Source organism: Canis lupus, chromosome 18 (genome assembly GCF_011100685.1).
Source record: "Canis lupus familiaris isolate Mischka breed German Shepherd chromosome 18, alternate assembly UU_Cfam_GSD_1.0, whole genome shotgun sequence".
Lineage (NCBI taxonomy): Eukaryota > Metazoa > Chordata > Mammalia > Carnivora > Canidae > Canis > Canis lupus.
In genome coordinates, this window is record NC_049239.1 from 49,781,633 (window position 1) to 49,806,091 (window position 24,459).

The window sequence follows — 24,459 nt, forward strand, 5'->3', positions numbered from 1 at the left end:
CAGGCGTCCCTTCTATAGTAACTTCTAGTTACACCTTTTTTTTTTTTTTTTTTTTTTAGTGGTGACCCTAGAGAGTGTATCTTGCATCCTTATCAGAGGATAATTAGTATTTTCAACACTAACTAGATAATGCCAGGATTTTGAAAGGTAAATTGTGTACCTTCTGCCTTCTGTATTGCGGTCACATATCTCTTTTTTAAAAATGTGGAGTTTTTTACTAGTAAAATTAGACATTTACTTGCTTAAACACATTTTTTAAGTTTGGTAAGAACACTTAATATGATACTCACTCTTCCAATACATTTTTATGTGTAGGATACATTATTGTTAACCAAAGGTACAATGTTGTACAGATCTCTGGAGCTTATCTGTCTTAACTGAAACATTATTCCCACTGATAAGGACCTCCCACAGCCCCTGGCAATCATTCCACACTTTGATCCTATAAATATGACTATTTTCATTACCTTATCTAAGACAAATTATGTAATCTGTGTCTGTGACCAGCTTATTTCATTTAGTATAATGTCCTGGAGGTTCATCCATGTTGTCCTAGATTACAGAATTTTCTTGTTTTAACAGGCTGAATGGTATTCCATTGTATATATACATGCCCTAGTTTCTTTATTCATTCATTCATCAATGGACATTTGTTATTTCCACATATTGGCTATTGTGAATAATGCTGCCATGAACATGAGGGTGCTAATATCCGTTTGAGACCCTGATTTCAATTCTTTTGGATAAATAACATGGGATTGCTGGGTCATATGATAGTTCTAGCTTTTAGTTTTTGAGGAACCTCCATATTGTTTTCCATAGTGGCTGTGCCATTTTACATTCCTACAAACAGCATTTGAGGGTTCCAATTTCTCCACCTCTCCAACAATTGTCTTTTTTTTTTTTTTTTTTAAGAGCCATCCTGACAGTATGAGGTGGTATCTCATTGTGGTTTTGATAGTCACTTCCTTGATGATGAGCGAGGTCAACATTTTTTTTTCATATATCCCATTGGTCATTCGCACGTCTTCTTTGAAGGAATGTCCATTAAGGTCCTTTGCCTACTTCTTCTTCTTTTTTTTTTTTTTAAGATTTTATTTATTCATGAGAGACACAGAGAGAGAGAGAGGCAGAGACACGGGCAGAGGGAGAAGCAGGCTCCTCACAGGGAGCCCGACAAGGGACTTGATCCTAGGTCTCCAGGATCACACTCTGGGCCAAAGACAGGCACCAAACCACTGAGCCACCCAGTTGTCCCATTTTGCCTACTTCTTAATCAGGTTATTCTTTTTACTACTGTTGTAGGAGTTCCTTATACATTTTGGAGAGTAACCCCTTATCAACCATTTGCAAACATTCCATTCCATTCCATTCCATTCCATTCCATTCCATTCCATTCCATTCCATTCCATTCCATTCCTAGCTACCCTTTCATGTTGCTTCTTTGGCTGTGCAGAAGCTTTTGAGTCTGATGTAATCTTACTTGTAATTTTTTTCTTGTTGCCTGTCCTTTTGGTGTCCTATCCATGAAATCATTGCCAAGACCAATGTCATGAGACTTTACCCGTGTTTTCTTCTAGGACTTTAACAGTTGCAGGTAAATCTTTGATCTATTTTCAAGTTTATTTTTGTGTATGGTATAAAGTGAGGGTTCAATTTCATTCTTGTATGTGGATATCCGGTTTTCCCAACATTATATTAAATCCAAGTATCTTTTCACCTCCTCCACCCCTCCACAAGACACAGGCATATTAATTTCTTTTTGTCAATTATTTCTCTTTCTGGTGCTCTCACTTCCAGCTGGATTTCCTTCTCCTGGGAACATTCCTTTCAATGCAGCTCTGCTGATGTTGAAGTCTCTTGTTTTTGTTTTTCTGAAATTATTTTTATTTTTCTTTCATTTTGAAGGATAATTTGCTAAGCATAGAGTTTCCAGGTTGGCACTTCTTTCAGCGCATAAAATGTCACTCCATACTTTTTCACTTTCAAAAGTTCCGAGGAAAAGTAGTATGTCTATTGAAGGCTATGTCTTTTTCTCTGGGGTTTGGTAGTTGCGGTTCTCGTATTTTTTCCTCCTTGGCCATCTGGAGAATTTACTGAATGTAAAGCTTTATGTCTTTTGGTTAATTTTGGAAAAGTCTTACTGGTGTTTCTTCCACCTGATTCTTATCCCCTTCACTTTCTGGGACTCCAAATACATGTAGCTTTTTGCTACAGCTTTTTGCTGTGTCCTCTATTTCTTGTAGGTGCTTTTCTGGATTTTCCATCCTTTTCCTCTCCACACTTGTTTTCCTGTTTTCTACAGACCTATCATAAGTTCCTAAATCTTATCTTCTGCTTTGTCCAATCTCCTTTTAAATTCATTTATGGGGTTCCTAATTTAAATTATTGTACTTTTCAGTTTTAGAATTTCCGTTTGATTTTTTCTTTGTAATAGATTCCAGTTATTTTTTTTGTAATATATAATTTAAATGTGCCAATTGGACACTTATTGTCTTGAATATATTAATAGTTTAAAATCTAAAATCTCCAAGATCTGGATCACCTGCTTTCTCCAATTTTTAAAAAATATTTTATTTATTTATTTATTTATTCATTCATTCATGAGAGAGAGAGAGAGAGGCACAGGCACAGGCAGAGGGAGAGGCAGGCTCCATGTAGGGAGCCCGATGTGGGCCTCAATCCTAGGACTCCAGGACCACGGCCTGGGCTAAAGGCAGGTGGTCAACCACTGAGCCACCCAGGGACCCCCGCTTTCTCCAATTTTCAATCACTCAGCACGTGTTGTCTTCTGGCACATCTAAGTTTTTACTCAATGCCAACATTGTGTATGGAAAATGGTAGCGGCTTTTTGGATGATACAGTTGTCCTTGTGAGGGGATTTGTTTCTTCCAGTAGTTAAGATTGCTCTGTCTCTGCTGTCCCCTTACCCCTGGAGTGTAGTCCTTTGGTGGTTTCAACATGTTCAACATGTTCAACATGTTCCCTCCTCCTTTGAAGTCCCTCCTCCTTTGAAGTCCCTAAACTCCAATTTCTGCCTCCCCAACACTGAGCTGCCTAAAGACTCTTCTTAGCCTCTTAGTTTCTCAGCTATTTTCTGCTTGGCTTTGTAGCATCTCTCCCTGCATAGCTTAGGAATCATCAAAGGCCTCGAGAGGTTATGTAGTGAATGTCAGGCTCACTCATGTTTCTTTGCCCCAAGATCCCGTGCTGTCGGTCTTGGCCTCCTTCATGGCTATCTGCTCCAATTTGTCTCCCCAGCCTTGTAAGGGCTGAAAGCTTTGAGCCTCTACTTTCTGCGGCTCCTCATACTTAATCAGCTAAGTCCGCAAGGTGAAAAGCGGCATGGACTGTCAGGTTCACTTTGATGCGTTTCCTTTCTCTCTAGGACCCTGGCCCTTCAAGCACATGCAGCCTAGCCTATCTGCTCTCTACTCACTGCCTTCAAACACAAGATTATAGAGGTTCTATTGTTGTCTGCAGGATGTTTAAACTGATGAAATCACTCCGATAGCTGAAAACTTAAGTCCTTTTCTTTGCAATTTCTAATAATTACTTAGCTACCGTATTTATGGTTTGATGCACCATCTCTTAACCTTACCCAGCGGTTTTAAATTTAAATCCTAAACTTAATATTGTCTTTTGTTTGCATTTTCCTCTATCTTCGGCTTTTGTCACTTTTATGTCTTTCATATAAACAATATATTGCTGGTTTTAAGAGTTTATTTATTTATTCATGAGAGACACACAGAGAGAGGCAGAGACACAGGCAGAGGGAGAAGCAGGCTCCATGTAGGGAGCCTGATGTGGGACTCGATCCCGGGACTCCAGGATCATGCTCTGGGTCAAAGGTAGGCGCTAAACCGCTGAGCCACCCAGGGATCCCGCTGGTTTTATTTTCAACCCCAGTCTGACCATCTGTCTTTTAAAAAGACAATCTAGATTGGATGTAACAGATTATATCCTTTCTTATTTTTGTTTGGGAGGAGGATTAGGGGAAACCATTTCTCTCTACCTGGAAGTTCAGAAATAGGTGAGGATTATAATGTGGAAGACAAAACCTGGTTAGAAAGTCTAGCTTGAGATGTGTGGCTAAATGGGCTTGTGAATACTTCATTCCCAATGCAGAATCACATACCTGACTACTTGCAGAGCTGTACAACCACAGGTTTTGTCCAGAGGGACAGAGCTTATACATAGACAAGCTAGAACGTACTCCTCAGTAGGCTGGCAAACGTGAAAAAAAGCACATAAGGCATTGAACCAAAAATGCAGATCCTTTCCCAATTAATCAATCCCTCTCTCCTCCCCTGAGTGAGATTAGTTAGAGAGAGGTCAGGAGTGTCAGTGTAGCAATACGATCCCATAGAGAAATGAGACCAGGAGAAAAAATGATTCCCAATATTGCCCACTTGTTGATCCTTTTAGTCCATTAGACTTCACCATGAAACTATAGTCAACCATTGTGTGGCTGTTCCCCAAGGAAAGGGAAGCAAAGGTGGGACAACTCTGCCCCACCTTCATGCTCCTCCCCCACTGCAAGCTTCCTGCAACAAAATGTTGGTTGCAGTTTTAGTGAAGATAATAAACACTGCCCCCCTCTAATCTTGTAAAGTATCCCCTTGGAGAGAAGACACAGCAAATGTGGATTTACAACATTCGTTTTATTAACGAACCTGTTTTGAAGAACATGGTTTGGGTGTTTCCTAACACTTGATCCTTGGGTTAGACACATTTACCCACCCGGAACAGGCATTGGACAAATGCAAACCTCTATCTCCAAGGACAGAAAGATTATTGTATGGTGACGGGTAACCGAGAATATATCATGGGCAGACAAATCTAGGCTGGATTCCAGAAAACACTGACCCAAGCATGCTCAGGTCCTCTTCCCAAATCCACCAAGATCTGGCCTCTTCTCTTCTGCTGGGGAGGAAAGGGAATGCCCTGGTCACCATGCAACAAGGGCAATGTGTCCTCCCTAATGATGTTCAGTGTTTGCTTTATTTTTTGCTCCTTTTCCCTATCTTAAAAAAAATTTAAGGTATAAATTACGTGTAATAAAGTGCATAGATTTCAGGTGTTGAGTTCAGTGAGTTTTGACAAATGTCTACAGTCATGTAACCTCCATCACAGAAGATCCAAGTTTCCTTGGGCCCCTTTACAGTTAATCCCTCCCTTCTCCTTCAGGAACAAACCATGTACTCATTTCTAGCCTTGTCAGTCTGATTGGTTTTAGAGCTTCACATGAAGTACTCTTGCTTACATGTCTCACTCCTTTCCTTTGACGTTTAAGATTGATAACACTAAATTACATATTAACATATTGCACTTATCATAGTTCCTATTTATTGCTGAGTGATATTCTATTGTATTAATATGCCATAACCCACTTAACCATTTTCCTGCTTTTGGGCATGTTTTTAATCTTTTGTCATTATGAATAAAGCAACAATAAATATGCTGGTCTATCATCTGTGGATATAGATTTTCATTTCTCTTGGATGAATATCTAGAATGGCCAAGTCATAAGGTAGAAATATCCCCAATTTAAAAAACTGGAACCTTGCCCAACAGATTTCCATGTTGGATGCCTTCTTTTAGACAGCAATGTGAGTCCCAGTGGCTTTACATTCTCATCAGTACTTGGTATTGTCAGTTTTTTTTTTTTTAACTTTATCCATTCTTCAGATGGGAAATGCTTTTTGTGGTTTTAATTTGCATTCCTGGAAGACTATTGACACTGAATGATTTTTCATATTCTTGGCCACTCATGTACCTTCTTTGTGATGCTGTCTCCTGCCCATTTGTTAAACTGGGTTTTCCATCTTATTTTTGATTTGCATTTTTCTATCTTCAGGGGATGAGTCCTTTATCAGGGCACCCAGAGATCATTTTCTTCATGGCAGGCCAAGGCCTACTTGTTCATTCTGAAGAACAGAAAAATTTCATTGTGGTAAAATCCCAGTGCATTTTTCTTCTGTGACTTGTGCTTTGTGTTCTAAGAAAACTTTGCTCATTCCAAAGCGGTTTAGATATTCATGTTTTCTTTTAGAAGCTGAAGTGCTTAGGTTTAAGACTTCGAACCTACTCTGAATTAGTTTTTGTAGAAGGTGGACGGTAGTAGTCAACGTTCATTTCTTCCCATACAAATACCCAATCGTTAGTTAGGGGCTGAAAAGACTTCCTCATGTCACTGCCTTGGCAATGCTGCTGAAAGCCAAATAACTGCATTTGTGGTTTTTTTTTTTTTTTTTTTTTTTTTGCATTTGTGGTTCTATTTGCAGATTCTATTCCATCTCCTTGAGCTACTTCAGGGGCTGGCAACCTCTCTGTAAGGGGCCAAGAGTCAGTGTCCTGGGGTCTGTAGGCTCCATGGTCTCAGCTGCAACTACTCCACTCTACCAGTGGATCACGAGAACAGCCAATGGGGGTCAGGTCCAGCAGCAGGTGGGGGCAGTCCCAGAAGTCACCTAAAGGTCTTTATTCCTGTGAGTTCACTCTTCAAATTTAATTCTCACATGCACACTGATCTGCTTCAGAACTGTTTTGAGCACTATTCAGTCTTTGTTAACATTTCTACTGTTTGGCTATCAAACATGCCATGCAGCCAATCTCCATTTGTTGTGCTACTTTGAAATTAAACTGTCAAATTCTAAGCAAAACAAAACAAGGCAAAAGGCTTTGCCTAGGAGTATACTAACAGCTAATATTAAATGCACATTTACAGTCAAGTATTATTCTACTACATAGAATATTGTGTTACACTTAATCTTGACAACTCTGTCACTTGCTAGCTGGGCATCCTTGGAAAAAAACCAGTTCACTTGTACACCTCTTGTGCATGTATAAAATGACAGCAGCTATCTAGCTCATAAAATCACTGTGAAGTAAAGTGAATGCACATAAAGCACTTAGAACAGAGCTGGCATACAGTAAGGACTCTATTCTATGTTAACAAGTAGAGAATCCTCCAGGAAAATAAAAACCAAACTAAACCAAATGCCTCACCTAAAGCAACATGCAGCAGCACTGTCAGCCGCCATGGTCCTTGCCTTTGATGCATGCAGAACATATCTGGGGGTGGGGGTGGGGGGATCGAGATCACTGCAAAGGCAGCGCTGTGTCATCTCTCTTTGGTAAGTTCTGAGTAAGTAGTAGAGATGGTGAAGGCAAAGGGAGCCAGCATATGCTGAATGCTGAAAATTAATGACTGAAAAGGGATTAACACGGATGGGAGTGAGATTGAGAAAGAGGAAAGTACATCAAAGTGAAGAAAGAACACAGGGTGTGCAATGAGTCAAGTGGCGATCAACAGCATATGAATACGCTGTTCCAGTAAAGCTACCCGTAAATAACAGGTGATGGGCTTGAGCTGGCACATGGGATGTAGCAGACCCCTGGAGCCACCTGACTGGAGTGAAGCAGCGTGAGTTTTCAGGAGGCACGGGTTTTAAGTACAACAGCAGGTTCTAAGCCAGGATTAGAAAGGTTAGCTTGTGACTTTATGGGGCTGAGAAGTAAGCAAAGGGTTAACACTAACATTTATTAACCATTTACCATAGGCAAGAACAATTCTACTTTTAGGCCTGTAAACTTTTATCAAGTCCCATTCTGTCAGGAAAAGCAGCTGAGACAAAGAGAAAGTAGTCCTTATGAGAGGGTGAGGTGGGATGAGAACACAAGCCCCTGTCTTCAGAGCTCTGCCCTCGATCACCCGGAGGGATGCCCGCAGAGCCCTGGTATGCAGAGGCATGTGCCTGGACCAGCACAGAAACCCCTGGTGAAGACAGGTTCTGAGGATCAGGAACCACACTTGTTTATGTGAACAGGTGGAAGGAGAGTGAAAACCAAGCAGTGAGGTAGTACTGCATGTTAAACATCATAATGGAAAACCTGAGAAATTTTATCACCAAAGAATTACACTACTGGTAGGGCTGAGAGCCAAGAATACAGATTGGAGAAGTGCAACCCATGGAGCAGGTGAGAAGCTAGAGACCAGATAAACCATTGAAAGAGCTAGTGGCAATTCTGTCAGAAGTACACCCACTGAACACTTGTGGGCAAGATGAGTCCCTGACACTAGGGATGGCATACCCTTAACTCGGGATATGAAATACAGCCTGTGAGCTTTGTCAGGAAGCCCTGACCATTAAAAATTAATGGTGCTATAGCAGCAATGTCCATAATAGCCAAAAAGATAGATGAATGGATAAAGATGTGATAGATATCACTCAGTCATAAAAAAAGAATGAAATCTTGCCATTTGCAACAATGCAGATTGAACTATAGGATGTTATGCTAAGCGAAATAAGTCAGAAAAAGACAAGTATCAGATAATTACACTCCTACGTGGAATTTAGGAAACAAAACAGATGAACACAGGGGAAAGGAAGGAAAAATAAGACAAAATTAGAGACGAGACAAACTGTAAGAGACTCTTAACTCTAGGAAACAAACTGAGGGTTGCTGGGGGTGGGGTGGGGGAGATGGATGGGGTAACTGGGTGATGAGCTTGAAGGAGGGCACGAGATGTAATGAGCACTGTGTTATATGCAACTGATGAACCACTCAATTTTCTCTCTGAAACTAATTACACATTGTTAGTTAAACTGAATTTAAATAAAAAATTTAAAACAGTAGGGAAAAAGAAATCAATGGTGCCCTCACATAACTTGTCTGGTTATTAAAGCCTAAGCAAGGTACAAGAGATTTCTAGAAACAAAAAAATTAGACTTTATTTTTGTTGTAGTTATTTTTAATACAGGTAACTGTATTGTAGACATCTGTTAGCCTCGCAATTCAATGAGGCCAATACACAGAAACTAGAGACTAAATGAGAGTGTACTTGCTCCTGGCCCTTGGGCTGGCACCCCCAACAGACTTTCTTTTCATTCTTATGTCTTTTCCCTCCCATGTAAGACAAACTAAACAAAACACTACTCCAAAGAAAAACATCAAGTGCCCTGGCATCAGTGGTAGGTGGGATGCAACAAGATGCTGTTACCTTAGATGGGATGGAAAAGCCAACCAAATCCAAACTGTGGAGGCAGCAGTGCCATCCCTGGAGCCAAGCCCTGGAGGTGGCCAGCAAGGCTCTTCACCAGGCAAGACAATAGTGTACCATCTGTCAGCGGTCCCCGAGGTCCGGCGCCATGGAAGTCAGCATTCTTGAGACAAGTGAAAGGAGCCCTGTCCTCTGGTGGCGCTAGGTTCCAGAGGAGAATGCATGAGGACAGTCTCTTCTGAGAGGAGCTCACAACAGAAAGGGTTCCTGAGGAGGCGTGCAAAGGCCAAGTAAGGCACCCTTGCTGTCCGTCCCAGGGCACGCCACAGTCTCTACTGTCCTTGACAGGTCTGCCCTGGTAAGCCTCACACAGAATTTCTACACCATTTACAGTGAAAAAGTAAATAAGAAATAAGGCATTAAACATTTGATTTTTTTTTTTATTTCCATATGCAATGTAATGTTTAGGCACGCTGCTTGGGATGCTAGTTCTAAAAAAATCGTTGGCCATTATTCAGAATATCCTTTTGGTTTTAAATACTGGTCAGGACAAACAAATGATGTAAAAATACGTGAATAGTTGTCTATTACAGAAATGAAAACCTGATCTGCATCTAAAAGTGCAAGAGGTGAAGAAATTTAACCCTTTCCCCAGACGATATGGCAATATATGATATATTGCTTCAGCTGTTTGAGAAGGCTGTGATGTATTTTTATATTGACATAGAAAATTATAAATTACATTGAATTAGTATCCATAATCACTATATATATACACAAACCAGTTCTAAAAAAAATACACTGGTTTAGGAGTTACGAGTGGAAACCTCACAAGGTACAGGAGCACAATTACCATGCTTAGGTGCCAGGTTCTGATTTCTAGTTGGAAACACTAGCCTGTAAAATGAACGTGCTCTAATCCATCCGTAGCACGAGCATTCTTCAACTGGCCTGCCTGATATGGTTTAGGCTTGTTAAATATGCAAATTGCTCAGAAATGTTCATTGGTGATGCTTGTTAACAAGGTAAATTTTGGTGAATGGGTTAAAAGGCAGAGGAACTACCAAAACAAAACAAAAAACAAAAACAAAAACGAAAAACAAAAGAACTCAAACCACAAGCCATGTACACTCCAAATAGTCTAGTGTTTCACCTGTAGGAATAACCATTTCAAGCAAACAAGACTTTAACAGAACATATGGCTTTACAATAACATCAATTTATCAACTAAGTTGTAGCAATAAATACTTAATCTCTACCAATAGACTTACATTTTTTGATCCGTTTAAAACAATACAGAAAACAGTTACCAATCAAAAACTGGTTATAAAAAGAACACCAAATATTTCTTATTCAAAATCACGTTTGTAAGTTAGAACAACCAAAATAACACTTAGAGGGCATTTCAACCCCACATCTCCTTGCCAGCCTGGAAGAGAAATGAATTCAGAATTTTGTACAAGGTGAAAAATGTATGAAAACTGCCTAATACTTTGGTCACACTAATAATTGTCAAATAGTTATGTTTCAAATACAATAGATCTGTGTATTCACTTTTATAAAACTATTCTTACAGCCATTTTAACTATAGTATTACTACTATTATTACATGGGTGGCACGATCTTATTTCACAGGCTACCCATTATTTAGAACAATACAATATAAACATACGCAAAAATTCTTGGTATTTGTCAATGTGCAATATTTTTACACTTCTGGATTTCTCTGTACAATGTCTTAGAATCTAGAATATAAAGGTTGCTGGTCCTGATCCCTTGCAGAGTGAGTGCAGCAGTGACGGCTTGGTGGGCTCCAGGTGACGTCTCCAGAGGCCCTGAACGGTGGCGGCCTGCAGTCCTCAGCCAGCAGCAGCAGGGGTCACTCATCATACGGGGCCATTGACGGATGTGTCGCCTGGCATGCTTGGCTGGTCAGTCCTGCAGAGGAAAAGACAGACATGTGAGGCATGTGAGGCAGAAAAACCAACTTGGTTTAGCTCCTTGAGCATGGGAACATTTATTTTAATATTGTTTATGCAATGCCTAGCACAAAGCCTGGCACTTATAGTTACTTATTGGAATGCTTCAAAAACGCATTAATCGAAAACTCCAGGAAATCTAACGGTTCCTAAGCTTCACCTCAGCTCTGGTTAACAGGCATTTAGCAAGGGCTGTAGCAGAGCAGAGTTCCATGAAACCATCCCACTTCGGCCTCCTAGAAGCACACTGTAGACCAGGTCAGTGGTATTTAGACTGTTGCTCCCAGACCCATCACGAGCCATGTGCTCATCCCCTCCTTCAAACAGCTTTTTATTTGTTCCATATATTGGACTCCACATAAATTACACTTGAAAAGCAGGATTCTTCTACTGAAAGAGGAAAAAAAAGGCTTGTAAACAGGACCAGCTTTTGAAAACAGGTGTGTACTTTAACAAATGTGCTCCCACCAGGCAAGTGTTAGGGCTGAAGTTGGGAGAACAGAAGAGGGAATGCTAGGGGCGCCTGGGTGGCTCAGTTGGTTAAATGTCCAACTTTTGATTTTGGCTCAGGTCATGATCTCAGTCTTGGTGGCATTCCCAGATTTTTACAAAGCAGGCTTGGGAAAGGGTGCTTAGAGATGTACCTAGAAGCACATGGGTGCTTCTGGACCAGCTCACAGCTCACAAGCTCAAGGCTTCAGACATTTGCTAATTGTAAGAGAGAGCCAAAAAGCTGGCTCCACAAGCAATGCACTCTGCTTACACTGATGGTGTCTCCGTACCTCAGAGACCAGGGGACTGGGGTTCTGCCAGCAGACACACCGAGTACAAATCACACCATCACCACTCACAAGCTGCCGGGTCTCGAGTCCATCTTCTAACCTCTCCCAGTTCAGCTCCTCCCCCTGTGAAAGGGGGACAACAACCCCCCTAAAGGTGGGGGAGTATGTGAAGTATACAAAGTGCTTGGCATACAGGCTGGCATGTGCTTGATAAACAATAGTTAAAAAGTTAAATTCCGTGGCAGTGCAAACCATTAAGTGCAGTAGTGCACGCCTGTCAACCCAAGGGGCCCTGATACCTGGTTGTGACACAAATCATGTGGGGAAAAGTGCAGACAGAAAGGCCCAGTGGCTCTCTTCACCTCCCATACATTGCTCTTAGAACACAGATGGGCTCGCGGAACCACTTACCTTCTCCCTGCCATCATAGCAGCTCAATGCCACCTTCTGAGCAGCCTTCTCCACTGCCCCATCTAAGTGGGACTCCTGATCTCCCATCCAGCTGGCCCGATCCTCCAGCAGCACCTCTTTCTACATGTGCCTAGATCATCTGGGTGTCTGTTATGCTACTGCTTTACCCCCAGGCCTAGACCACTGGCTGCCACACTCACGTGTGTTGGGTAGAGGAAGGACAGATGGATGAACGCATGGACACACGTGATGCCCTTGTCTTCGTCCACTGGCCCTCCTCAGTGTTTCCCCCACCACCTCAGTCCAGCAGATTGAGGGGCAGGACTCTTCACACCAGACGTCTCTAGGTGGGTAGAAGAGCAAGCAGGTTCCCCCAAGGCAAATAATTTTGCACTCCAGAGAGCCAAGGAAATGATCCCAGAGCTTCCTGTATCATTTATGTCTGAGAAACCAAGAAGAGACTCCTGAATCAACTCGAAATTGGAACAGACCTGGATTGTCCTGCTTTCTAAACAGATCTCGATATAAAGGAATGTTGTAGACAGAAATTAGGGAAAGGACATAACTGACTGGGAATAAGATCCTACAAAATACCCTTGAAAAAACATCCACTGGAAACCGCAGGCAAAAAGAGGTGACTTGCCCAAAACACTTAGAAGCATACCTGGGGCCGGATCCATCAATGCTGTAGTGTCACCATGCCTCCTCCTCCCAAAGCTTTCACTAGAGCCAACATGCTCAAATAGTTCTTATAATTGATTTGTTTTATACACCAAGATTTTTTTTTTTAAATCATAGAAAAGCAAACTCCTCATTCTGGCTATAATTCCCATGAGAAACAAAAGCAGGGTTTGGGCCACAAAAGAGGTTTGTCAACCAGTGAACAGAGTGTGCCCCCTGCTGGGTCCCACTGGTTATGTCACCCCTAACATGACTGATTTTGGGGGTGAGGATCTGGTGAGGGGGAAAGACAGCTTTTCTGAAATGGCTTTAAAGATTACTTTATTCCTTATGCAAGGAATGTACAAACTTAGGTATATATAACAAGAAAAGTTAACTCTGGGAAGTGCTGAGCAAAGTTCCTTGTGGTCCAAGGGCAAATCCTCATCTTCTGGCGCGAGCTCTGGAGCAATCGGAGGCCGCCCTTGCTCTACCTGCGAGGCCGTGTGTATGGGCCAGGGCGCCGGCCCTCGGAGGCTGAGGCTTTGGCTTGGCCTATCCCTTCAGACCACTGGCTCAGTCTAAGCAATAGGTGACTAGAAAGAAAACATCACATTCCAAATCACTCAGCTCTGGCAGTGGGATTATCACACGTAATCAAGACAAATATTTTGCATAAACAAAACCATACAGGGAATCATCTGAGTTAAGAATATTTAGAAACATACAGAAAAGGGTCTCCAGGAAGGCTCTCCCCATGTGTCACATGTGCATGATTATGGGAAAAGGAGTACCACCAGGGGTTGCTTGTGGCTGGCAGCTGGTAATCTTGTGGACCCCATGAGAACTTGGCTGCCACAGCCTAGTGGCCCCCGATCCCAGGGGAGGCTCAAGATCAGCCTCAAATTAGTACTTCCTTTAAAAAAAAAAAAAGTACAGGGGAAGGTTATGCCAGCATTGGAGACCCTTCCCTTCCATTTTGAGGAATTTCTTTAGAGAGCGAGTGATATTACCAAATCTCCAAAAACCAGTTTTTGACTTTTGGGGTAAGGAGGTAAACCGTTCTGAGTTCTTGGCCCAGGTACCCTGCCTAGATGTAGCCTAAGATAATGCTACTATACTGAGTAAGTCACTGAATGCCTGAGGACAATGACTACTCCTATCTCTCCTGCTTCCCCAACTTCCCTCCCAGCTTCCAGGAGAAAACAGTGACAGCCAGAATAGGACCTGGGCAGGTTGGAGGAAGTGAGGAGTTACCTCTGCTCTGGGTTACTGTTGGGGGGCCGGGGGCCCACAGACTTCACCTCTGCTGTCTCAGGGCTCTCCTCAACATCTTTACAAGCAGCATCTTGAGAGGTAGACAGTTTTCCTTCCTCACTGCAGTAAAGAGGAGGACAGGCAGTGTTAGGCACCCCAGGTACCGGCAGGGGTGGAGGGTGAAGGCACATGCAAATGACCCTGGAAGTCATGGGTGCCATGGAGTAAAGCCCTGGGGCTGAGCATGCTCAGGGGAGGGACCACAGGGGCCACAGACAGTGACTGGGAAATCACAAAAGGAAAGGATCACACACAAGAGGGAACCAAAGGAGGGACAATGTAATGCAGCTGGTGTCTGATAAAGAATGGCCCGCATTACTGTACATACCGATAGGATTTCAACACTCTGAAGCCAAGTGTGCAAAATAGAAAAAGAAATGTACAAGAGTTTCAGAATACTCCTATAAATGAGGAATGTGGGGGGGTAATATGTCCACGACTGCACATAAGCAGAACTGCAGACTCGGTGAAGGTGTCAAATGAACCTGTTTGAAGGAATGAGTCTTTAGTTAAGGCATTTTGCTTTCAGGGCCCAGCCCAGCATTAAACAGTCAGCAGGAGCAACCCCTATCAGCTTGCTGCTCCCATCATATGAGCAGGGTACCAGGTGCCTGCACCAGGATGCCTTCTGACAATGCATGAGAAGTACATCATAAAGGGAGAGCCAAGAAGTAGCCAGAACAGGTAAAAGCTGATCCTAAGAGGGCAAACAAAAATATAGAAAGGGTTATCTCCCCCTCTCCTGGCTCTTGGTGGAGAAAGACAAGTAGCAAATGCTTTTGATTGACTGTGGGGTAGAAAGTTAGCTATTCTGTCTGGACTTCCCATTTGACACAATCAAGACAGCACTAAAATAAGCTCAAGGGCAGCTAGAGGTTCCCTCTGGGAAGGGCCATCATTCTCAAGAGGGGAGTCCTGCCCTGGACTTGGTTATGAAAAGCCTAATTTTAGGATGATCTCTTGGGTGCCTTTCAGATGGGTCTAGGCAATTTATAAGGAAGAACTTGAACTAAAGTCTAAAGATTTGTTAACAACTCGAGCTACCTGGTTCCTTACTCTTCTCTATCCTCATTATCCATGCCCTCCCCAGAAAAGCAACTATCCTGATGTGTTTATGTATTACTTTCATTCTTATAAAATGTACAGTCATTGCATATGCATATTTTGAGGCAAGTAAGTGGCTCTGAATTGTATACCTCATTGTATTTATCTCTGTAACTCAACATACTCTGGAAGATCCATGTGTTTCTAGTGTCGATGGCACAGTGCCTGATGGTGTGCACTGCCCAATTCCACCTGGCTTCTCACAATGCCCCTCTATGCACAGTGCTGCCATGCTCACCACTGTGGCCTCCACGTGACTACTCTTCTTCTGGGACTGCTTTTAGTGGCACTTTCAAGTTTTCTCTATAGATAAATGGGTTTAATTATTTAGGAATTTTCTTAACTTTGATGTAGTTTATGACTGGTATTTTGCCTGTTATTATACATCCTAATTGCTGATTACTGATGCAGAGAAAGGTTACTGATGTTTAAAACTGATCTGTTCCCCCAGTAGCTTTGCTGAACTCTTACTAGTTACAAAAGTTTGCTACTGACTTGGTGGCAGGTGATGATTATTATATTATTATAATCGAGCCCACAACCACAAGATCACAACTTGAGCCGAAACCAAGTTGGATGCTTAAATTGACTGAGCCACTGAAGTGTCCCTGTTTTGCTCAGTTTTAATCATATGTGGGTATGGAACTTTATCAGAAGCATCATGAAAAGCCTCAAATGATTTCCTCTCAAGCTATTAACATATTGTAAATGACATGGGCACTTTTCTTGGCAGTCCAGGGAAAACCATAACTTAATGTTATGAATTATTTTTAATGTGCTACTGGATTCGGTTAGCAAATATTTTCTACAGGATTTCTGCATTTAGTTCGCTTGTAAGTGTATAAACTGATTGCTTTCTGTAATCATCCTTATCTGGTTTTGGAATTAAGATTTCACAGCCTCATAAAAAGATCCAGCAACTTCTGCACTTTTTCTACTTTCTGCAACAACTGAGACAGGAGTGCGCAGATGAATGTGCACAAAACAGGATCGAATCATTACTACAACCAGCACATCCTATTTACTTGTAAAGCTGGCCTGCCCTGGAGCTGGCTTGCTCCTTGTTTTCCACCACAGATAATGGCTCGTGTCTTTTGTCCATTTAAAACTTATTATTAGCTTGTTTTTTTCTTGTTGATATTAGGTTTTTCCTTTACCCTGCTCCTGAATCTTCCTTTGTAGGTTATGGCACATCTTTTCATTTTATCATGTTTTTCAGAATACCAGAAATTAAATAAAGAAAATTCATCAACTTTTTTCCTTTATGGTTGGTTTTTTAATGGTTAAAAAACCCTTTAACCTTCAAATTATAAAGATACGCTCTCATGTTTTCTTCTCAAAGTTGTAGTTTTGCCTTTCATATTTACGTTGAGACAGACTCAGTTTTATTTTTCTCTGACAGAATTGTCATTACTTCTCAGGCTATTCTTTCCTTGCCGACTATAACACCATTCTAGCATGCACCAAGTTCCTGTAACTGTGGTGTCTACCTGCACAGCATGTCCAAAAGGAGATCTCACTTGGTGATGCCTCTGCCTCTCTCCTTTCCTTCCTTCTTCAAAATGACCTTGGTTATTTCTGGCTCTTTGGTCTTCTTTACGAATATCACTATCAGCCTCTAATCGCCATGAAAAGCTCCACTGGGATTTTGATTAGAAATGCAATCATTTTATACATTAACTTGTTAAAAAATTGCCAAAGGAGCAGCCTGGGTGGCTCAGCAGTTTAGCACTGCCTTCAGCCCAGGGTGTGATCCGGGAGATCCAGGATTGAGTCCCACATTGGGCTCCCTGCATGGAGCCTGCTTCTCCCTCTGCCTGTGTCTGTGCCTCTCTCTCTCTGTCTCTCATGAATAAATAAATATTAAAAAAAATAAAATTAAATTAAAAAAAATAAAAAATTGCCAAAGATGAGCAGCCCTGGTGGCTCAGCAGTTTAGCGCCGCCTTCAGTCCAGGGCGTGATCCTGGAGACCCAGGATCGAATTCTGCGTCGAGCTCCCTGCATGGAGCCTGCTTCTCCCTCTCCCTCTCTCTCTGTCTGTCTCTATGAATAAACTTAAAAAAAAAAAAATCTTAAAAAAAAAAAAAAAGCCAAAGATATCGTCCCGTGGCATATCTCTACTTATTTAAACCTTTATTATGCCTTTCAATCTTGATAGACAAGGCTTAACATTTTAATTTTAAAAGGGGGAAAAAATAAAAAAAGGGGGGGGCGCACATCTAGGACACCTTCTATCGATTTACAGGATGCATCTGACTCACATGTGTCTAAAAAACTTGCTAAACTTCCCTAGTAATTCTAGTATTTTTCATGAAACTGCTGGGAATTTTTTGTGCAGAAAATCATAATCTACAAACAAGAACCATTTTAGTCTTTCAAATCTTTGTATGCTTTGTTTTTGTTTATGCAGCATGTGCTAAGACCGCTAGCTAGTACAGTGCTGAAGAGAGCAGCAGTGACTACAGGCCCGTCTCACTGTCCAGGTCATGTCTTGGAAGGGAGCATTTCTCATACCTCACATCTCACTGTGAACAATCAAGTCGGCTACAGATTTTCAGAACACACCTTTAGCAGTTTCAGGGAGCTACTTTCTCTTCCTAGGCTGCCAAAAAGTCATGAATGGCTTTAATTTTTTCAAATACTCCTGTCTACTAAAGGTCCGAATAGATTCTATCTTCTTCAGTCCGAGAATCACATTTAGTATGCTTCACCAGGTCACCCTGTCCTTGAGTGCACCTTGTGACTCAAGAACACATAGGTGGATTCAGTTTGCTAGCTTTTAACTTTAGAATCTCTCACATATGTACCCCCACGGGGAATCCATGCTCCCCTTCTGTGCTGGCTGTTCTGTAGGGACCTCACCACAAGGTGGGACACATCCCTTCTTCTGTGCTGAAGGCTCTGCAGAGTATCGAGACGCAGTGACGAGCGCCGACCCAGCTGCAGCACCCAGTTCGAACAAAAAGGCTGTCACTGCTCTTTCAGGTTTGTGTTCCTATTTTGCAGTATGATTTCTTTTTTGGTCCATGAATTTAGAAGTGAGGTTAAACTGACTGTTTAAGCTATCACTCTGCTATTGAATGTTCTGGCTGTATTATGTCTGGAGAAGACGGTGTGCAGGGCACTGACCCTGTTCTAGATGGGCCAGTGTCTACTCTTGACTACAGACATGTCCATTTTTATTGTCCCATATTTTGAACCTACTAGACTTAATCTACAGTCTTCTGAGTACTAGAAAGGCAGAGGAGAGGTACTTGGAGACCCCAAACTCTCCCTCTCTTCATTCAGATTCATGGGGCTGAACAGAGGTGCTCGGAAGATGTCAGGCTAATGTCTGAATCCACATCTCAATCCAATTGAAGATGTTAACACTTGAGATCCCCAACCCAACCTGAAGCTGCCAGCAGGACCTGGCCTGGTTACCTTTTGAAAACTGCGGTCTCTGTCTTGGCATCTACAGTGAGGCTCAGAGTTTCCTTCATGCCGCCATTCATCACTGTCTCAGTTACCTTGTCTGTACTTTCTGTATCCTCCTCTCCGTCAGAGCTGGCTTCCATGGCTACACTGGCTGGCGCTGAAAAGAACACATGGTGGATGGTCACCCTACCAAAAACAATAAGCATCCCTCACCTTCTGTGGGGACCCAGCCACCCGATGTTCCATCTACTGCTTGAGAAAGAGACAGTTTGCCGATTGTTGCCTAAATCGGTTCTTGATGGGCACAGGATTCTTGAAAACGCCCACTAGAGACGTTCCATAGGTTTTCATCTCACAGGGCCAGCAGAACCCTGTGGCCTTCCCAGCCCAGAGTTTACCCACACCCTCAACTCCTCCCAGTCAGCCCTCCCATTCCGGGGCTGTTCCAATTCATAGCAGAAGGTGCAGTGGGCAGCTGGATATATTCAGCCTCTGCCCACTTCAGCCTACAAGTGCTGAGATTATAGTTTGTTCAGGGTACTGGTCTCAGTGGTCTTTTTCCTTTCACTTGGGTCCTTTTTTTTTTTTTTTGTTTTAAAGTTACTTTCTTATGGTTCCTTGTGGATTATTATTCCGTTGTTCTGTACTAGTGAGCCATATGCTATATTGGTTATAAGTGTGGGCTCTGAAGTCACATTCCCTGAATTCAAACCCCAGCCTCACCACTTACTAGCTGTTTCACTCTAGGGCAAGAGTTCTCTTATCTGTAAAATGAAGTTACCTAAACCCACCTGCAGAACTCAGGGTAAAATGGGGTCAACTCTATAAAATTTGGAGAAGAATGACAAATCAACTTTAAGTTACTGGTTTTATGACCTCTCCTGTCCTTTGGTTCTTGTGCTCCCCTCCATCCCACCTAGGTCCTCATTTCTTTTTCCAAGACTTGCTTTTTTTCCCCCTCTACATACTGATTCCTCACACCCGTTTCACCAACCTCTCCCCCTCCCAGCTCCCAAGCCCCATTCATCAGGCTAGAAACAGCTCAGGGCCTCTGCAAGGAATAACATGTGCAGTCTGAACAACGAGACAACCCACTGGATGTCCCTGACCATTTCAACTGTTCATAAAGGTGAAATGAAAAGAAATAGCCTAGGGCAGCCCCGGTGGCTCGGCGTTTTAGCGCTGCCTTTGGCCCAGGGCGTTATCCTGGAGACCCGGAATTGAGTCCCACATCGGGCTCCCTGCATGGAGCCTGCTTCTCCCTCTGCCTGTGTCTCTGCCTCTCTCTCTCTCTCTCTCATGAATAAATAAATAAGATCTTAAAAAAAAAAAAAAGAAAAGAAACAGCCTTATGCCTGAAACATGCTAAGACACACACGCATGCTCCAGCAAAGCAAATTCCAAAGGACAAAAGAACTTGGTACCAGCGAGGCTTGAAAACACTGACACGCCTAATTCTGATTTTATTCACACTGGGCATTGCAGGCAAAGATGTTCTTCTTTTCTGGGTCTGTTTCCATTTCTGTATATTGATAGGACTGAACAACTGACCACTTAGGTCCCTAATGCCTTCTAAAATCACCATGCCATGGTTCTGGAATGAATACACAATTTATCAGTTGCCCTGAGGACATCAGACCTACCACCTCAACTCCCTGAGCCCTTTGAGCCCTTGAGCCTAAGAATCAAGACTAGCTTTATAAACTGTTATGTAGACAAAAGCAACTCTTCAGATCTAGAAAACTAAGCATACAGTCAAAGCCTGAACAACAGTCAGGTGAAAGGCCAGCAGGCTGGGTCAGCTGGTGCCCTGCTCTCCACACCCACCTTCAGGCTGCGCAGCCAGCGTGCCAACGCTGGGAGTCAGAGGGCCCATCGGCTCAGTGCTGGTTTCCATTTCCACTGGAGAATTACTCCTTAAAGAATCTTTTGTACTTTTAGAAAAGAGAAAATTCAGATGTTAGCAGTGGCAAATAGCCCTCAGTTACCATGATTCATTCACAAAAACCCTTTCAAAGTTGTAGGCTCGCTGGGGTGACAGGAGCAGTCTGTCACAGACTCCAAGTACACAGAGATAGATCTAGGTGCAGAGGGCTGCTTGCAGAGCAGGTGAGCGCAGGCAGGTAAATATTCTGCTAAGTCAGTAGGATAGGAGCATGGGGATTTCGCAGAGGTTTGCAGACAGGTTCAAAACGCACCAGTCTCTCATCCTCCCCCTCGGTCCCAAGGGCTGGGACAACAGGGGCTGACACTGTGCACCATCAACTGTACCTGCTGTGATTTTTACAAAAATCCCTACTTACCTTGAGCCAAACTGCCTGAGGGCCTTAGTGATATTTAACAAGAAAACATGACCTGAGCACAAGGGGTAAAGGGCAGCAAGCTTCCAAGTAACCAGGGGGTCTTATCCTCTAGTTACAAAAGACAGAAAAAAAACAAGAGGTGGAAACCCGACTGTTCAGTGCTGGAGTGGAGTTAGTGAAATAACTTAAAATACTTTGGAGACATTTCCCACAACCTCACTTTTGCCCCTGACAATGGCTTCCTGCTATCCTTGAAACTGCTGTAAAGCCACACAGGTGTCAGCCAGCCCCCTGACTGTTGAAGATGGTAACCGTGAGCTTGTGATAGTTCACGCTCCCATCTTGCCTATTACCAGTGATTAGTTAAAAAACACACTTTTTTGCTCTCCATGACAGCACGGAGAGCAACAAAGTCTTTTAAATGTGTAGTTGAGACAAAACAATGTTTAGCAAATCAAACTAAGCCTAGTAAGACATGAAATCCATGGTTAATATTCAAATGCTGGCAATATTATTCAGGAAAATTATGAAAAGATAGGTTGCTGTCAACAAAAATACTACAAATAACAAGACTGACAGCCATCCTATCACGCCCTGTAATTTACAGCACCAGATTAGCTACAAGTGAAATGCAAGCTCAGAGTATCTGTTAAATTCAAGATACACTGTGCATTCTTCTGTAACACTCCACACAGAGGTGCCTGTCAGGAGCTCTCGCTCTATCCTGTTTCTATCCTCCTCAATCCTGTTTGTTTTCTGATGGTCTGCACCCTACTATATAACCTCCTGGGGCCCTATCTTCCTGGGCTACTATGTGTACACAGCCCACTGCCTTTCCCAGCTCACCTGGATAAAAGGAATATAGAGACTAGTTTCCTTGTTAATCCATAACTGTGTCGCTAGCTCCCCTGTGCTGATTTGTGACTTAGCGTAGAGCATTATCTTCATGTAGGGAGTAAATCAAGGTGAGAGACAATGTCTGCAGCTGACCCCGTCCCCTTTCCCAGTTCTCCTATGGAAGGTTCAGGGAGCGAGCACACACACACTCACCTCAGGGAAGATGTGAACTCTGAGAAGGAGGCCCAGCCCGTCTCCTTAGTTGGCACCGGCTCCTCTGTGCTCCAGACATCAGAACCCACGGAATCTAAGGGAGCACCATGAGTTGTCTCCATGGGGACATCAAAGTTGGCTGACCAGTTGGGTGCTAAAAAGAGAGCAGAAATCTCATTTTGAGAATACTTCAGAAGTTCAGTGCAATCCAAGATATTTTTCAGAAACATTTGCAAGGAGGCAGCCAGAGTGGTGGGGACAGGGCACTCTAACACACCCCTGATAGAGGTGGAAACAGCAGAATCAGTGTCAGGCAATGTGATAACATCTATCTTATTATAAAACTGTAGACTTCCTTTAATCCCTAATTCCCATTTCTAAGATTTTTTTCTCCACCAGAAATATCACACGAGGATGCAAAGATACATATAAAAGAATATTATAATTTTTCTTTTTTTTTTGAGAATATTAGAATTTCTTACTTTGGACAAAGGTACCAAGATTATATGAACACCAGGAGGAAGATGGGCGAAGGAAGGGTACACAGCCCCAACTCCCTGTATAATCTCTGCAACTTTTCTGTAAATCCAAAGTTATTCCAAAAAAAAATTTTTTTAAGCAGAATGTTGTATATTCAACTGTAATAAACTGGAAACTTTAAATGCATCTCAATCCAGATGTGGCCCCACTTCATACTTTTAATGGCCTTCCCACAGTCCACTGTAGCTAACACAAAGAGGAAGACTTCTGGTGACACAAGAAAAAATACATATTTGTGTTCAGCTCACCACCACCTCCAAACCCTTGGAATCTCTGAAGTAGTGTCTTGTATGCTAAAGAGATGACTGGTGGCCTCAAGATGGGGCTCAATACTGGGCAGGCTGCCAGGAGAACTAGCCTGGGGTTAGAGGGCTAGAACTTTTATCCCTATCCCATAGCCCACCCTCCTAGGAGGGAAGAGGGGCCAGAAGTGGAGAAAATCACTAATGGCCAGTTATTTGATCAAAAGTACCCATTTAATGAAGATTCCATAAAAAACTCAAAATTTCAGGGGTTTAGAGCTTCTGGGCTAGTAAACAGCAGGTGGCACACCCCAAACTCCATGAGAACAGAAGATCCTATGCTCAGGACCCTTCCTGACCATATCCCTACTTCTCCTTTCATCTGGCTGTTCACCTCTATCCATCAAAACAGCCTCATGGCACGAACTGCTGACCAAGGTTGGATCTAACCTGTAGGTCTGTTTTAACGTCACTTCCTCGGGGATGTGTCCTTTCAGGTGAAATTGGGTCTGTTTATGTGCTCTCACTGCACACCATGCTAGGCTACACAGAAATGACCTTCCCAGGGGAGCGCCCCAGAATCTACCACAATCTCTCCATTCTTCAGGAGACTCTAGACTCTAGATGGAGTCTGTGTTCCACATCTGGCACATAGCTGGATCTCGATAAAGGCATGTGGACTCGAACTGAATTAATAGAGAAAAGCCCACTTTTTCCTCCTGAAGATGGTGAGCTGGGAAAGCAATGAGGAGAGAGGCCAAACCTCTTTTCCTCCATGGCTCTCGCTTTCCAGGTCTGTCCCATGGGGCTGTGCTGGGTTAATATTAAGGTCCTGGCCAACTCTGCAGTAGTGAGGTCCACTTGATGCCCAGAGCTAGCTTTTAGCCTCCAGGACTAAGGACACAAAGGCCTTCCCCAGGAACATGAAGCACTGTCAGCCTTGAGGAAAGCTCCAGTGTCAACCCACACGGCTCTTCCAAATAAAAATGTACCTGGACTTTCAGAAGTTAACAGGCATTTTTTTTAAAGTCCAGTGAAAGCAAGTCGTCTTAGCAAGTACCAGGACATGAATAAGCACTGAAGCCAGACAAGTTTTAGGTTATAGGCTTCATAAATCAACTCTGAAGAACCCATTTCAAATTGTCTCAGCTTGAAGTTGTTTCCTCTGGTTTAGTGGATTTCTGACTCCACAAATACAGCCCTTCCTTGTCTTCCCTAATTCTGGTCTCTCCCCTGCTGCCTGGCTCCTAGGCCCTGCAGCCAGAGGCTAGACCCCCCAGTGTGCTCTATCCCTAGCCAGACTCACACAGTGGGGTGTCCACACTGTAAGAGACACCGCATCATCGGAAGGAAAGTCATTCCTTCCCTCAGGCCCTGTCCCTGACACTTACACCTCCAAGGGGACTCAACCTAACTCCCATCCTGCAGACCAGAGTGCCTTGTTTAAAAATACACCTGTTTCCAACACACAGTGACTAATACAGAGGAAGAAACAGCTGACTTACGTTCATTCAAGTCTACCTCCATTTTGTCCTCTGTACTGGTGCTACTGGGTTCAAACAAATCTTGTTTTGCTCCGTCTTCTTCTTCAGAGTCTGTACTTTCTTCACTGTCTGTACTCCCCGAGCTGGGGGGGGGAGGGGGG

General features: G+C 42.9%; 1 protein-coding gene and 1 long non-coding RNA gene across 23 annotated transcripts in view; one reads left to right on the plus strand and one right to left on the minus strand.

The window, feature by feature from the left end:
• Positions 1–1,424: 1,424 nt before the first annotated feature.
• LOC119864261 lies at positions 1,425–14,674 on the plus strand. The gene is made up of 3 exons (XR_005373584.1): positions 1,425–1,597; positions 8,923–9,365; positions 10,790–14,674. It is a non-coding gene; the product is annotated as an uncharacterized LOC119864261 (long non-coding RNA).
• PPP6R3 (protein phosphatase 6 regulatory subunit 3) overlaps positions 8,713–24,459 on the minus strand; it is a 144,962-nt gene continuing 129,215 nt past the window's right edge. For 9 of the 22 annotated variants that reach the window (XR_005373582.1, XR_005373583.1, XR_005373580.1 and 6 more), the window contains 8 exons: positions 24,320–24,441; positions 22,033–22,186; positions 20,507–20,613; positions 18,686–18,836; positions 14,485–14,502; positions 14,097–14,216; positions 11,147–13,435; positions 8,713–10,945 (listed from right to left, as the gene is read on the minus strand). Coding sequence is in view for 10 of the 22 variants with exons in the window: in XM_038563686.1 (XP_038419614.1) it covers positions 10,894–10,945; positions 14,097–14,216; positions 14,485–14,502; positions 18,686–18,836; positions 20,507–20,613; positions 22,033–22,186; positions 24,320–24,441 (724 nt within the window). In the remaining 12 variants the exon portion in view is untranslated. The remainder of the gene's footprint in view (positions 10,946–11,146; positions 13,436–14,096; positions 14,217–14,484; positions 14,503–18,685; positions 18,837–20,506; positions 20,614–22,032; positions 22,187–24,319; positions 24,442–24,459) is intronic. The other 13 variants (XM_038563696.1, XM_038563694.1, XM_038563692.1 and 10 more) reach the window with 6 other exon arrangements.